We start from the raw sequence: 14,975 nt of genomic DNA, 5'->3' as shown, positions 1-14,975 counted from the left end.
TCCACGTAAAGGGAACATTCAGCACTTTCAGTAATTCTTCAATGACACCTTTAATGTAAGTTATACAGCAGGTTGTACAGAGTACATCAATATCTATACAAACATTTCAGTGTCATCTCAAATGTTTTGCATTCTAAAACACCTACATTTCTCAATGAACATTAAAGGAATGTGACTGAATTACCAAATTACTACGCACTGTGGAGAAAACCTTGCATATGAAATGCAAATGGCACATTTGATGAGGCAGTCAATATTTCCCCACTGACTTAACAATAAAGGTTACACAATAAAAAAGGTAAAATGTACTGATTTAAAGGGCAAAGTCCCAAAGAATAGAAACTTAATCTCAACAGGAGTGAAACACCACATGTTAATACAAAAACAGTCAGTATGATGGAAATAACCTTAGACCCAAAATTAAAAACTACATTTAAAACACTTGCTGGCTGTTCGTTGCTTCTTGCTGTGCTGATGAAACCTGTGAGACTTCAGGGCTCGAGGTTGAACGATAACGACATCAAGACTGTTCAGTGTAGGTAAGCAAATGTTTTAGCATGTTTGTTGGCAGAATTGCTTTTGTTTTCCTACATAAACCCAGCTGTGGTCCAAAACTGAGGCACATATTTAGCCGAGAACGATTCCATCATTGAAAACACGAGTCATCACACGTAGTTTTAAGCAGCTTAAAACAATTATTATATGCCACTCCACATTTTTAAATAATATCTTCATTCGGTGAGCTTAAGTAAGGTTTTAAGATTTTGTGCATCTAAGATAACCTCAAAATGTAACCGTTTCTCTTACCCATGTATCTGCATACAGCGCAGGTAAAGACAGATTTGGATTAAATGTCAGAGAAACATAACTCTGTGCGGGCATGACTTTGTTGAGGTAGACATAAAACAATTAATTGGAGTGTCGACAACTGCTCATAAAGAAGCTGGTTTAGATTGCTCAATACTGTGCTACACATACACCTTTATCATATACATGTGTATGTTGTATGATGGCAGTATCATTCTTGGAGTGTTAAAAACAAACAGTGTTTATATCTAAAAAATAAATCAATATTAAAATTTAAATGATGTCAAAGCTATATCAGTTGTGCGAGAGATGTAGTGTGTTAGTATTTACATAAAAGCAGGAAATGGCAAAAACCCAAATCCTATGCAAAAGGAGATTCAAAACTTAAACTGGAGTTTGGACATGGTTCTATGGCTATAATATTCCACCTCCAGTTCCCCACTCGTTCATTTGTGTTATGCATATTTTGTCAGTCAAACTGCTTCATCATGAGCTTCCTGCTGGCTTCATAACCCAGAAACAGTGCTCCATTAGCAGGGAACGTACGGATCATGGTGGGAGTAAGACCAGAGTAGAGCGCCCTCACACCTGAACAGAAGAGACACCGAAGGTTATATTCAGAAAACTTGAACATAAAACATCACCGCTAAGATGATAAAACAAATCACACCCAATTCTACCTACCTTCAGTTCGAGCGATGGTGATGAAGGTTCTGAAGAACCCTGCTTGTTTGCCCGTCATAGACATGACCTGGATCCGTGACTTGATGCAGTCCATAGGATAGACAACCAGCCACAGGCACGCCCCCCCGAAACCACCGCTGAACATGATTGGAGCCACACCTTCAACATACACAGTTACACCAGTTAAACAAAAACACAATGATACTGTTCACTAGATGTATGGGAGGTGAAAGCAAATATTTATGAATGAAAAGATTAAATATTTTGGATGGGTAATAAAAATTCATTTGCAACTGCTAAGCCGTAATTCAAAGTTTAAGTCCAACAACACAAACCCCAATTCCAAAGAGGTTGGGACGTAAATAAAAAAACAGATAACAATGATTTGCAAATACTTTTTTGACTTGTATTCAATTGAATAGAGTTCAAAGAATGTTCCAACTGATAAACTTTGTTTTTTGTAAATACAGACTCATTCTGAATTTGATGTTGGCAACATGTCTCAAAAAAGTTGGGACAGGGAGGTTGAGATAAACTGACAGAAAGCAGAAAAGTGTGCTGTGGTCTGACAAAATCGTGGATGCCATGTCCTCTGGGCTGAAGAGGAATAACACCATCCAGATTGTTACCAGGGCAAAGTTCAAAAGCCAGCACCTATGATGGTATGGGGGTGTGTTAGTGCCCATGGCATCATGGGTAACTGGGTAGACCCCATTAATGTTGAATGGTACATACAGGTTTTGGAGCAACATATGCTGCCATCCAGTCTTTTTCAGGGACACTCTGCTTATTTCAGTGAAACAGTGCCACATTCTGCAGGTGTTACTGCATGTGTGTGTCTGCGTAGTGAAAGAGTTCAAGTACCAGAGTGATGAGCCTGTAATCCAGACCCGTCTCCCATTGACAATGTATGGTGCATTATGAAGCACAAAATAGGAAAACTGAAATCCCATAATGCTGAGCCAGAGAAGTCGTATATCAAGCAAGAATGAGAACGGATTTTACCTTCAAAACTTCAACAATTAGAGTCCGCAGTTCCCAAACACTTACTAAGTGTTGTTTTAAAAGAAAAGGTGATGTAACACAGTTGTTAATATACCCCCACATGTTGCAAGTATCAAATTCAAAATGAGTGGACATTCATTAAAAACAAACAAGTTTATCAGTTCGAAAAGTATTTGCAAATCATTTCACTCTGTTTTTCTTTACATTACACAGCGTCCCAATATTTTTGGAATGAGTGTTTGTAGAATGATGGATTTCTCTGTGTATGAATGATGAATATCAGTTCAGAATTGTTGACGAGAGTTGACAACTGAAATATTTTGTGCTCTGTGGACATTTTGCCTGTACCTATGTCGTCCTTGTCACATTTCATGTAGTCTGCAAAGGTGGTGCGGCACAGCTCGTAGGCGCCGAAGAAACAGAAGTAACCAGGGACTTCTCTGGCTATGGTGGTGGTCAGGCCCTGGAAGAAGCCCTGCGGTCCCTCATTCCTCATAATGGATTTCACCACTGACCACACTGTGCTTCAGACAGAGCAGAGGGATATATGGCTCAGTCAATGCACTAACACTGCAACAGTAACTAAAAAAAAACTTTTTTCTGAAGAAACTGCGATGTGACTGCTGGAATGGAGTGGAGGAACAAAAACAGGAGAAAATGTATGATGTATAATTCCATTTTTTTGAAATCTGTCAAAATCAAACACTGTGTTCAATCATTTCAATAAGAAAAACTGAATAAATTCAGTGCAAATTATACCCAGATATTTAAACATGAATAAGGTTGGATTTATTTTCAGGTTGGTTGAATTCTTATGTTCCCACATCTCTGAATCTGTTACCAACCACAGAGCAATGTAAAAACAAAAGATCAATAACATTATCAGAACAGAAAAGCATGTCTTTCAGCTCGTTGCATCTTGATCTTTTGAGCTTTAGTTCTTAAATATTAAGTTACAATATGTACATTTTTTTTTTTATTTAAACCCTATACCCCTATATTTTTAAACTGGATAAGGGTTAATAGCCTTCAAAATACACTACAGTGTTACACCTTTGTCTCCCTGGGAGCATTCAAAACTGATTTAAAAAAAAACTAACTGTGTAACCGAAGAGTGAAATTTTGTTTTGCCATTTTGATAACACATGCACAGCATTTAGAAAATGCACTGAAAATTTACAACAAAGGTGTTTCCAGAGGACATTTAAATTGCTGAATACAACTTGGACATGCTTGTTTTTGTCATAACTCACTTTTTTTTTCTCTTCTTTTATTTTGTAGATACTCTCCAGCACAGGCACAGTCTGATCTGCACCCTGCACTTACCTCACGGGGGTAAGTTTCAAAGAGCAAGTTTTCTAATTGCTGTTCTTTCACGTTGATGAAGATATTTTGTTAATTTGCTTGTGTTTTGTCTATTTGCTTGCTGCCGTGCATTTGACCTTGTCAGCCACCATTCTTACTAGTTAAATAAAGATCAAATATATAAATAAATAAAACAAAATATTGTAAATATTGTATACTATATGTATATAAAATAAATTTGAGTTTGAATAATTATAGCCGTATCAATTAAATGTTATGTTAATGTAATTTTTCTATCACAACTTAATCTCCTAGATATTAGCTATTGAATAATATTATCCATAAATGTATGGCATGAGTGTAACAACCACTTACTTCTGGCTCTTAGCTATCTTTCCTGATGCCTCCATCTCATACATGGCTTGCAGCCGACACTTGACGAGCTCAGTGGGGCAGAGGACTAGCGAGGAGAAGATGGATGCTACTGAGCCAGCACAGGCTTTCTGCATGTCACTAAAACAGAGGGAAGAGAGATGTTCAGCATGTATTCTCAGGGTAATTTTGGCTTCACATTAACAAGCAGGACAGCTTGATTAACACCCAGCCCCCACCTCAGCACAGCTTCACTGTGCAGTCCAGCTGTGAAGCGGACGACCTGCTGGCAGAAGCCGTAGCTCATGAACAGCACAGAGTTCTCTGCGATGTTGGCCATCAGTGCCGGCGTGGTGCCCTGGTAGAGGCCGCGCAGACCTACTTGTTTGTAGGTGGACACGAAGCAGTGGATGAAGCCCCGGTACAGTGTAGGGAAGGTCTGCATCTTGACCTTTGCTGTGTCCAGAGGCTGTCCACTGAACACACATGCAGCGCCCCCTTGGAGAGACAAAGTTTGAAAACTGTCAACAAGGGAAGCGATCGAACAAAAAATGCTGCTACACAAACTACAGGAAAATCAAAGTTGGTGCGCAACATATGTGCTGTGAAGTGAGATTAGAATCAGTTCACTCCAGTGAACAGTATAAACAGTCTATGAAAACACTGAGAGAAATGAGCCAGAAAAACAGAAGAGTCATCAAAATCTCCTGCAACGTCAGACATAGCAGGCAAGTAGTTTGGTAAAGCAGTGGAAAAGCAACGTAATTATTTCACAGACATTAAATATTACACATGGTGTATACTGCATTATTGCTTGTTTACTGACTCCAACAGACAAAGGACAGTAGTTACCTATGGCTCCTGCAGAAAGGTCAATTATGGCCTGGACCACCGGGTGTGGGGCCATGGCGTCCAAGAGATCGTCAGTGGAGTTTGCTTTCTCTCAGCTACTTGGTGAAAAGAACAAATAAATGGCACATCACCTTCTGACTCCACCCACAAAACACGCTGCTACACCTTATTAGAGCACTTCAATTACTGTAAACGTACACAGAATATAATCTGCCATTTGTTTCTTCAAATTCTCCCCTGCGACAGTGATAATGAATGTATTTCAGCAGAGGGATCAGGACTCAGGGCAGGCAGCACCAGCAGCAGGGTTATAAAGTTCACTACACAACACTACCATAAAACATGTCCTCATTTATGGCAACAGTAATTATTTACAGTGAGACAAGGATGGGTTTGTATGGAGACACATATAATAAAATGCAAGGGTGAAGAAACTGCTGTGAGCTAAAATGTCTTTTTTCCTCATTTGTGTTAAAGAAAACATTATTTATGCATTTGAAATCAACAAACCCTTCTACATCGTTTGTCTAACATTGTAACAACAAAACTTCAAACAAGGTTCAAGTACACAGACCATGTTTTTTATGCAGCCAGTGGTTGTTATATTTCTCCCCGTATGATTTCAAATCGAGTTAATTTGTTCTTTTCGTTAGCTACTGTCTTTCAATAGTCAAATAATAACATTAATCATTCAATAACAATGACGTTTCTTTTTTCCAGTGCACTGTAAAAATATTTTTAAAAAGTTGAGATTAGTTTTTAAATAAACTAAATAATGTTTGCCTACCTATATTATTTTGTTGAGATAATTTACTTCTCTTTTTAAGGTAAACTTGAATTTTTGAGTTAGAAATGCCAAACCTCTAAACCTGATTTGTCATTATTTAGGTGCTTGAAAATTAAATTATTGCAACTGAAAATATTGAATTATTAAGCATTATTTATTTTCACCTCAGTGAGTTTACCCAAGTCTTGAGATAAACTTTTTGGGGGGCGTTCTAAAATTCAAAGAAATAAAAGTAAATTGTCAAAACATCATAAGAAGGAAAAACTTTTTCAGAATTTAAGAGTTTCGATTGGGCACAAAAGTCTATTGAAGTAAATTGCTTTAAAATTTTGAGTTTAACCAACTTTTTCAGTTTGGAGGTGCAACAATGCCACCAAGGACATAATTACTGGGTAGTCACAATCTCAACCATCATTTTGTTGTGGAAGACTTGAGCTGATGAAGGATAAAAGATATTTATTTAGTATTTTAAATTGATCAGATTAAAGATGTAAATGTTGAGCTTGTGCAGTCATGTGGTGTAGATGTGTGTTGTATATCTTGCTTTGTCTTCTGTTTTGTTTTTGACTCATGTTTTGTTTTGTCATTGGGATTTTGGGTCTTTGTCTTGTGCATGAGAAAGTTTGGACAATAAATGTATTGGTTAACTGTAAAATATCCTGCCACCATTGCATATCTACAGTATATCACAAGTGTTAACTACCTTTGAGTGATGTGATGAGATATGTATAAATTATATATCCCGTGTTTTGAACTCTAAAGAATAAATAACATATGTATGTATGTATTGAAAAAACAATTCACTCCCTAGTATCAGCATCAGCCCCAGAAATCTAGTATTGGTTGGGCCCTAACACAAACTAAGTTTGCATTAACAGAAACTTAACCAACTGTGTAAAACAAAAACAACAAGAAAAAAAAGAAAGAAAGAAAGAAAGAAAGACAGAAAGAAAGAAAGAAAGAAAAAGCAAAATTTCCTTGTAATTTAAGTAATAATTTCCAACGGACTCAGGACTTTTAAAGTTGGCAAGGTACTTTCATTTACATAATTTTAACACAAGTCCTTGAACTGCTAAGGTTCTGTTACTGACATATGTGTACCACCAGAGGGTGACAAAATGCTGTCCTTTACACTGAAATAAAACCATCTTTTCAACATTAGACCAATAGTCGGTCAGAGGACGCTCGCACACGTTCACTGTCGTTTTGATTGACAGTGATTGAACTACGTTATATTCCAGAACGTACGTCGTTAAAAATGTGTGACAAAAATATCCATGACAACAGTCGAGCGTTAACGTCAGCGGTTACAGAAAAGTTACCGGTTTCTGTATCGCCAAATGTTAGACCTTTACGTACAAAAGCTGATGTAATAAACGGATAGAAATTACTTGAAAATACGAACCTTCCAGGAGAGAGACGGGTTCAACTCGGAGCATCAAAGTACGGGTGAAGGTGGTGAGGTAACGTTCAAGTCCACACATATGACAAACAGTAATGTTAACCGAGTGAGCCGTTGACCGAAGCTAACATTCTCCAAGGATGACAGCATGCTAACTTACACTAGCAGATGATACAACCACCGTTTATCTCAGTGTTATCTCATTTGCAACACGTACCCTGCTGTGGTTGCTCACTGTGGTCAATGAATGGGGTCGACCATCAGTGATAGACGCTGAGGAGGAGGAGATGCTAGAGGTTGTTTCATGCTGGCCGAAATGAGGGGAAAAAAATGAGAGCTCTCACTCTGCTCGAAATTCCGGGTATCAAAAACCCCGTCGCGTTGCGAATCTAGTCGTTTCCATTTATTCGGTTCTGAATGCACTTTTTTTTTTTTAAACATCTCACACGTTTTGAAACAAAGACCCTTTAAAGTGTTTGTGTTAGGCTACATAGCAGCTGTGTACATGATATAACATATATGTTAAACAAAGCTAAAGCTAGCTTACATCTCAGCAAACATTGGTCAGGTGGTGTAGTACAGCAGGTATATCTGCGGGATGGATGACCGAAATAGATTAATTTATGTGGGAAAAGGAAACGCAGGGACTCGACCAGTAGAGCGGACTTTGAGACGGGTCACCCTGCATGCATTGTCGTCGACCCACTTTGATTTAATCAATTTACCACACGTGTGCTCTTGTGATTTATGTTTTTGAGAGACTACAAGAAAGATGCCACCGTTGCTTTTCTCAGAGCCTCCTGCACACCGTGTCAATATATGTCAAATGGAAAGCATGTTAACCTATGATTGGACAGCTACTGTTTGGGGTGGGGTTTAGGGAAGGGTTAGGTACTGAATATTACTAACAATAACACTATTTGCTGGATTAGTTAAGATTTCTGTATTAAATTTTCACGCTAAACATATTTACTAAAAAAATTCACACTGTGCTCTGAAGATTTTTTGCCTCGATTAGATAATAATGTAGTGACGCTCACATTTAAATGAAACAGCAGCAAAGATACAAATATACATATAAAGATACAAAAATAAACAGAACTAGCCACTGAGTCATCGTCTCAATGTAGGATCTATGAAAGGGCATGAACGTTAAAGCTTCCGGTTTACTTTGTTTTTCAAAATAAACACATCAGCTCCCTCTGCTGGTTATTTTTTGGTTTTTCAAGGACCCAAGGACATTAAGTTGAAAGTCAAGTATGTTGATTATTTGATTTTAAAATGTTGTGGCCTATGCAAGCTTATCTACATGCTTGCTACAAAAATCTTTTACAAACCATTCTTTGACACATAATATTTCTATGTAGGCTTATAGCATGATTGTCCATCATTATTGTGCATATAGGTTAAAAAGTTGAAAATATTTTTTTTTTTTCTCATCAAAATAATGAATTTAGAGCATTGTCAGATCTGGGTTTTGTTTTTTGCTTTTGGAACAGGAAGAAGACGCACATAGATGAGCAAAGTAACAAACTTAACTCCAAACAACATCTACTAATTTAGTGCCCATCTGATTCCAAATATATACAACATCATGTAGTTTTACAGAAAATGAAAGCATTGACATATTTCTAGATCATGGCAAACAACAGCAGAGAGAATACATTTTATAAAACATCTTTACTACTTAATGTCTCTGTGATAACTCATAAGTGCCGACCAAAGGTCAGTGTGCAGATGTGATGCAGTTGCTCTTTTACAATAAGACTAAAAGATCACACCAAGCCCTGTTTGATATTTTCAAAAACCTGGCAGAAGCACTTATGAAATATTTAGCCAACAAGTACATCAGACATAATCCAAACATCGAATTTGTATAAATAGAAGAACCACTCAGAACGTGCTGTTCTCAATCAGAGCCACCCTGGGAGTTCTGCGCTGCTCCCAACTTCAACACAGCTTTGTGCATAATTACTTTACCCCATTAGGGGTGTCTGAAAGTACTTTCCCTTCCCTCCCTCTTGCAGAACAGCACCAATCCTCTATTTAACTCAAGTCTGCATGTGCTCAGTTGGTAATGGCCAAAGTTCTTCTGCAACAGTGCTGTTTTTATCATTTCTTAACCAAAGAAATGTAAAAAGGTTCAATTGCTAATACAGGTATTGTCCACACTATGAGGCTCCTCCAGCTGAACAGTAGTTTAAATGAATTATTTAAATTTTATTCTCAACATTTCACTTCTTTGTTATTAGATTTTATTCTTGACATTTTGATTTTATTTTCTACATTTCGACTTTGTTTTCGACATTTCAGTTTTATTCTCAGTATTTCAAACTGTTATTCTCAAATTTATTTTCAACATTTCAACAGTATTTTTGACATTTCAACTTTATTCTTGACTTTTTGACTTTGTTCTTAACATTTTATGTTATTCTTGACATTTCACTTTATTCTCAAAATGCAAAATTTTAAAAAAGTTCTTATGCTTTGCCCTAATACTCTTCCATACTTCTCAAGGTGTACAGTTCTTACACCTCTTTTTTTTAAAAAACAAAACAATAAACAATGAGTGATTGTTACGTATAGTGAAATTGTTTAGCTAATTGCTTACTGTCAAATGAATCATACACATCGTACTTATGTCAAACATTTATTAAATGCACAGTACTCTGCAGTTGAACACAATATCACCTGCAGTTTTTGCAGTGTTACATTTAAGGTACAGACTTTCTCTGGGTGTTATGTTTTCTGAGCCAACAGGAGGTTAAAAGTCTCATACTAAAGATTTCTGGTTTGACCATGTGTAATTGGCGTTATCATTATTATCATGTATTGGAATCATCTAAAATGAGGTAGATGATCATGAACCAGGCTATTTAATGCTGCTGATTATATTAGGACTTAACAATAGACATTCTGACTTGCTATAGGAGGAAAAGCACATGTGTTTCTAGTATAATTAACCACAGCTCTGTTCTATTCAAGTGTTCCAGTAAGTCATGACAAGAATGACCCTAATGCTTAAAGGGCTAAATGGAATTCAGCCATTGTTTATTTTTGTTATTTACACCTGTGCTTTTCCTTCTGACATGTCAAAGTGTCTTCTGTGAGAATGCCTATCAGTGGAGTGAATGCCAGCACTGGAAACAAATTTTGCTAACGATTCTATGAGATAAATGTTATTCAGCTGTGTTGATCAAGATGTTTGGAATTAGCCTGCATACGTCATATATTGTTCAGCACAAATAAAATGGAGGCACTTCTCATCCATCCGTAGTTTTAAGATGTCATCCGTGTGATGAACTTCAGAGAGGGAACTGTGAAATGGAGGATTTCCAAAAACAACAGCTGAACTTGTGTAATGTGAATGATGTCACTGACAAAGGTTAAGAAGACAACTAATCAATGAAAGTCCTTTCCAAATAAAATATTTTTTTGTTGAATATACAGTACATGAGTCATCACTGGAGGGTTAAATTAAAAAAAAAGTTTAGATTAAGAAGTTGTCTTTCAGTATTAATAGCTTTTTCATGCTTTGTTTTGTTCACTTATTTAATTCCCATAAGATAAGTACTGAATAAATGTGATTTCCTCTGTCTGACTTATTTTCTGTATTAAATAGATTAGAAAAAGACAAATGAGATTTCTCTTGTATTTTGTATCAGTGAAAAACCAAAGCCACCAAAGCTTTAGAAAAACTGTAGTAAATCCTTGACACATTTTAAGGAATTTTATGTAGCCTATATCTAATGCAACTATTGATTGCAGTGACTTAAGCCAGTACTGGATGAAGTATCCAGATCCTTATTACTAGTACTAATACCACACTATAATAATACTCCATTACAAGTTAAAGTCCAAGGCTACAATGAAAATGTTCCTTCAGTAAAAGTCCAAAACTATTATCAGGAACTTATCAAAAGTAAGTACACAATGGCCCCTGAGAGTGTTTGTAATGCACCTTATGTTTTACTATACTATTACATATTATATTATCAGAGTAGAGTTCATGTTTAAAGCTACAGTAGACAATTTGGACAAACACAAGGCAAAACCCTCTGTCTCTCTCTCACTCTCTCTCTCTGCTGCCTTGCATCACTCTGCAAAGCCCCTCCCATCAAATGACACATCAAACATACACACATTTTCTTGGGCTTTAAGCAGAACATCAAGTTTGTCAGCACTTGTAGGTAACAAACTCTCGCCTCTTCTACTCAGAGGTAAAGACACCAAGACACCTAGAAACTGGCTGGGCCTTGTTGGTATAGAGCCTGTTCGCTAGATACGTGTTAGCTAACCCTGATTGATTGTTTGATTCTGACCAGGTCCATTTTTGAACAAATACAAAGGGATGGGCACTCAGACAATTTTAAAGGGAACTGTTCAATTAATTTTTTTTTTTAGATTCTACATTTTTCTTTCGTAGTTGGTTGAAGTGAAGCTAATTTTTTAGACCAAATGCTAATAAAATATGAACACAGCTGGTAGATTTACTTCACGTAACAGCTAAAAAAAATTACAATGGTTAGGGTTAGGGTTGAGTGGCTGGTAAAATTTGAACATTTATAGCCATTTGACTGGTGGACAAAAAAGTTAATTTTGCATGTCTTTTCTATTGGACTGCAACTAATGATTATTTTCAATACATATTAATCCTCTGGTTATTTCCATGAATCTGATGATTATGCATTATAGCCACATTTCAAAAGAGCTTAAATGCCTTGTTTTTTTCTGACATTCGGGCATTTTGCATGAGAAATGATTATTTATAATTATTAGAACAATTATTCAGTTCTCAAAACAGTCGATGATTAATCTTTTGATAACTGAAGAATCAAATTATTTATTGATTCATTTTTATATGTTTTTTTTTTTTTTTTTTTTTTACAATATACCATGTTTTAAATGTTCTTTATATGTTTTGTATGTTAAATCTTGATTTATACAGCTGTCAAATAATTGTAAAGGAGTAAAAAACAATATTTTGCCCTGAAGTGTAGTGGAGTAGACATGTCATGTAAAGAAATACTGTATTTAGTTGTAATAAATGAATATGTACTCCACCACTGTTAGTATACCTGTTCTTTACGTCTCATGTATTATTTTCTTCATCTGTATATTGGTGATTTCATGCAAAAATATGCTCGTCAAACAAGTCACATTGTTGTTGTTCAACTATGAACTTAAATGCTTCCAAAATACCATCTGTTTCAGCAGAGTAGGTTGGGATTAAATACACGTGCCCTCTGTCCACAGGCTTATCCTTAAAAACTTAGACCAGCGATGGCTTACAGCAGTCTAGACTCACTTGTCTACGTGTGTAAAACCACATCAGTTTAGTCTTGAAGTCAATAAAAGACACACCATGTTCCTTTTTTCATATCACTTTGCCTTTTATCAAAAAAAAAAAACATTGACGTTGTCTACATCACAGACAAGAATCATCAATATTCTGTTTTAAACAATTTCGCCATGAACAGAATGAACCCCATGCCCATCCCTCCCCTGGAGCAAACTCCTCTATACACAGTATACTTTACATACCTATAGTTCCTGTTCAGTCTTTTTGCATTTTACATCATTATCAAAGTAGTATCAATAGCTTTAAAATACATACAATGCTCTTTCCATTGTAATTATAATTGCTATCCTGATTGTACATACAGTATCATTTCCCACAGTTAGAGTCTGATGAGCAATTTATGTGCCTCGTCTTCAACATGTTGTTACAAAATATTCTGAAGAGACAACACACGTCTCTGCATTTCATTAAACCAAAATACTCCTGATGATTCGTATATGAGAAGCATTTTCATACAACCGCCATGTGGCATGAGAATGGAAACACTGCAGAGAGCCTCACGCTGATAAAATAGTTTTGAACACACAAATACATTAAATTATATTTACCCAAATCCACAGCTTTTATTTTGTATTTGATAGTAATATCCTGAACCCGTCTCAGACTCTCCAAGGGGCTTTACTACCAACTGTTACGTCTGCTCGAACTTGAGATTATGAGGTACAGTCAGAGAATCTCAGTAATCCCCAATTAGAAGAGTTACACTGGAGGAATAACAAAGAGATTATAAAAGATCACTTCAACAGAAGAGTAACAGAAGTTATAAAAGTGTAATGAGTCCGTGTGTTTCTATGGATTTTTTGTCATACAAGAGTTTGGCAATAAAGTTCTCAGTGTTGAGCACAAACTGTTGGCAGTAGTGGGCTGTGCTCGGTCAATATACATGTTTTACTTCATAGGATTAAAAACAGTGATCGATAAGTGCCTCACAAATTTGTAAAAACCAGATTTTGTAAATTTTATCAGTTTAGTGTCAGAGGTCCTCAACCCTGCAAGGTGAAGCAGTAAACTTTGGCACCAGAGACAACAAGTCCTTTGTAAAGGAAATGTGGGCCAGGTGTTGCGCACATCTCCAACTGACTACTAGAAATGTGTGGAAGACTTCCAGGAGCTGGTTTGATTTTCTATCTATGCATTGAGATGACTCAAACGAAGCTGATTGTTAATGACCAGAAATCACAGCCAGGCACTTGAGTGTCCTTTCAGCCGGGTCAGTCAGTGAGGAGCGTCTGGATTTTTTTTACCTCTCGGATTAAAACACTCAAATTTCTTTTAATGTGTAACAGCGTGCAAGTGCAGAAAGCATTTAATATTTTCAACAGGGTCACAACTATTTGGTTAGTGAACAAGCAGAGCCCCGTGAGAAGTAAAAACTTAATCTAAATGTGGGAAAAGCTACCAGTGTCAAAAATACATCAAGAAAGCCTTCTTCTTCATTTGTACCCTGTTTACACACAGTCAGAGCCCTGGACTGGAAGAGTTTGGTCACTGCAACTATTGAAGTGATTGGCAACCCAACACCATATCCATTAACATGACCAAGTTCTCCATCAGCAGCTCTGGATACAGTACGCAACCAGTCATAAACTATAAGTCACACTACCTTAAGAAAAACACTGCTTAAAAAAAACTCCATTTAAATTTTAACAACTCATTTTTTAGCCCAGTGGCTGTAAAGTGAAAAAGTGAGTTTTTTTTTTAAATCAGATATGTGACTGATTTTGTGTTAATACTGTAGTAGTCCTTTGACTTGTTGTCAGACTTTGTATTTTTTGGCAATTTGTTTGACAGCAGCAGGATGTTACAAGTGGAATAAAAGAGAAAGTAATGAGTGTGAGCAGGAACGGCACTGTCTCATAGATTAGACCAAGTGTTGAGTGTAGAGAAAGAAGTAGCACTATTCACACCTTCTGGGAACCGGATCCACGTCCAGATGATCCACATCCAAATAATCAAAGGCAGTACACGAATGTGATAATACTTGATTTAGCCCAGATAAGCAGCCAGATAATAGTACTGGCTGCTCTGAGGGGTTAAGTTCAGCACCTTTCATGTTTGTTTTGGGGTTCAAAATGTGCTGCATGTAAATTAGAGCACACATTTAATTTTCTGTCTAATACTGAGCAAGGTCATGTTTTTTCAGTGGACAACATATTTTATATACAAGACACGGCAACTGTATTCTCTACTTGCACAATGTAGTGTGACATACATAAAGCTGCATGTCTGTTTGCTTCCTGTCATCGCTATAGTAACACTACCTTTGCCTACAAACTTAGTGATTTTTCATCCTTAAGTTAATTCACTTTTCAAAGTTAGCTTGGTAGATATTGTTGTGTGTTTACTTTTTGTTTAGTGTTTTTGAACATTTTAATGATCCCCTTATGTGTCTTGGATAA

The 14,975-nt window shown here is 36.6% G+C and overlaps 1 protein-coding gene across 1 annotated transcript; it reads right to left on the bottom strand.

Annotated features, from left to right (window-relative positions):
- Nucleotides 1–31: 31 nt before the first annotated feature.
- slc25a15b (solute carrier family 25 member 15b) lies at nt 32–7,562 on the bottom strand. The gene is made up of 7 exons (XM_084731035.1): nt 7,218–7,562; nt 5,026–5,120; nt 4,413–4,671; nt 4,177–4,314; nt 2,845–3,020; nt 1,492–1,650; nt 32–1,395 (listed from the first exon to the last, which is right to left on the bottom strand). Exons 2-7 carry the CDS (start codon nt 5,078–5,080, stop codon nt 1,277–1,279), a joined length of 906 nt encoding a protein of 301 aa, XP_084587161.1. The 5' UTR covers nt 5,081–5,120; nt 7,218–7,562; the 3' UTR covers nt 32–1,276.
- Nucleotides 7,563–14,975: the final 7,413 nt, after the last annotated feature.

The sequence above is a fragment of the Lutjanus erythropterus genome, chromosome 11, assembly GCF_056507025.1.
Source record: "Lutjanus erythropterus isolate fLutEry1 chromosome 11, fLutEry1.hap2, whole genome shotgun sequence".
NCBI lineage: Eukaryota > Metazoa > Chordata > Actinopteri > Lutjaniformes > Lutjanidae > Lutjanus > Lutjanus erythropterus.
The sequence above is the reverse complement of the archived record's forward strand: the minus strand, read 5'-3'. Positions and strand labels throughout refer to the sequence as shown.

What these genes read in the sequence shown, in the direction of transcription:
- slc25a15b (XM_084731035.1), bottom strand. Translation starts at nt 5,080, where the DNA reads ATGGCCCCACACCCGGTGGTCCAGGCCATAATTGACCTTTCTGCAGGA. An exon ending in CACAGTGAAGCTGTGCTGAG is followed by an intron (nt 4,315 to 4,412) that starts GTGGGGGCTGGG and finishes CCTCTGTTTTAG; the next exon opens with TGACATGCAGAAAGCCTGTG. An exon ending in ATGTGACAAGGACGACATAG is followed by an intron (nt 1,651 to 2,844) that starts GTACAGGCAAAA and finishes TGTATGTTGAAG; the next exon opens with GTGTGGCTCCAATCATGTTC.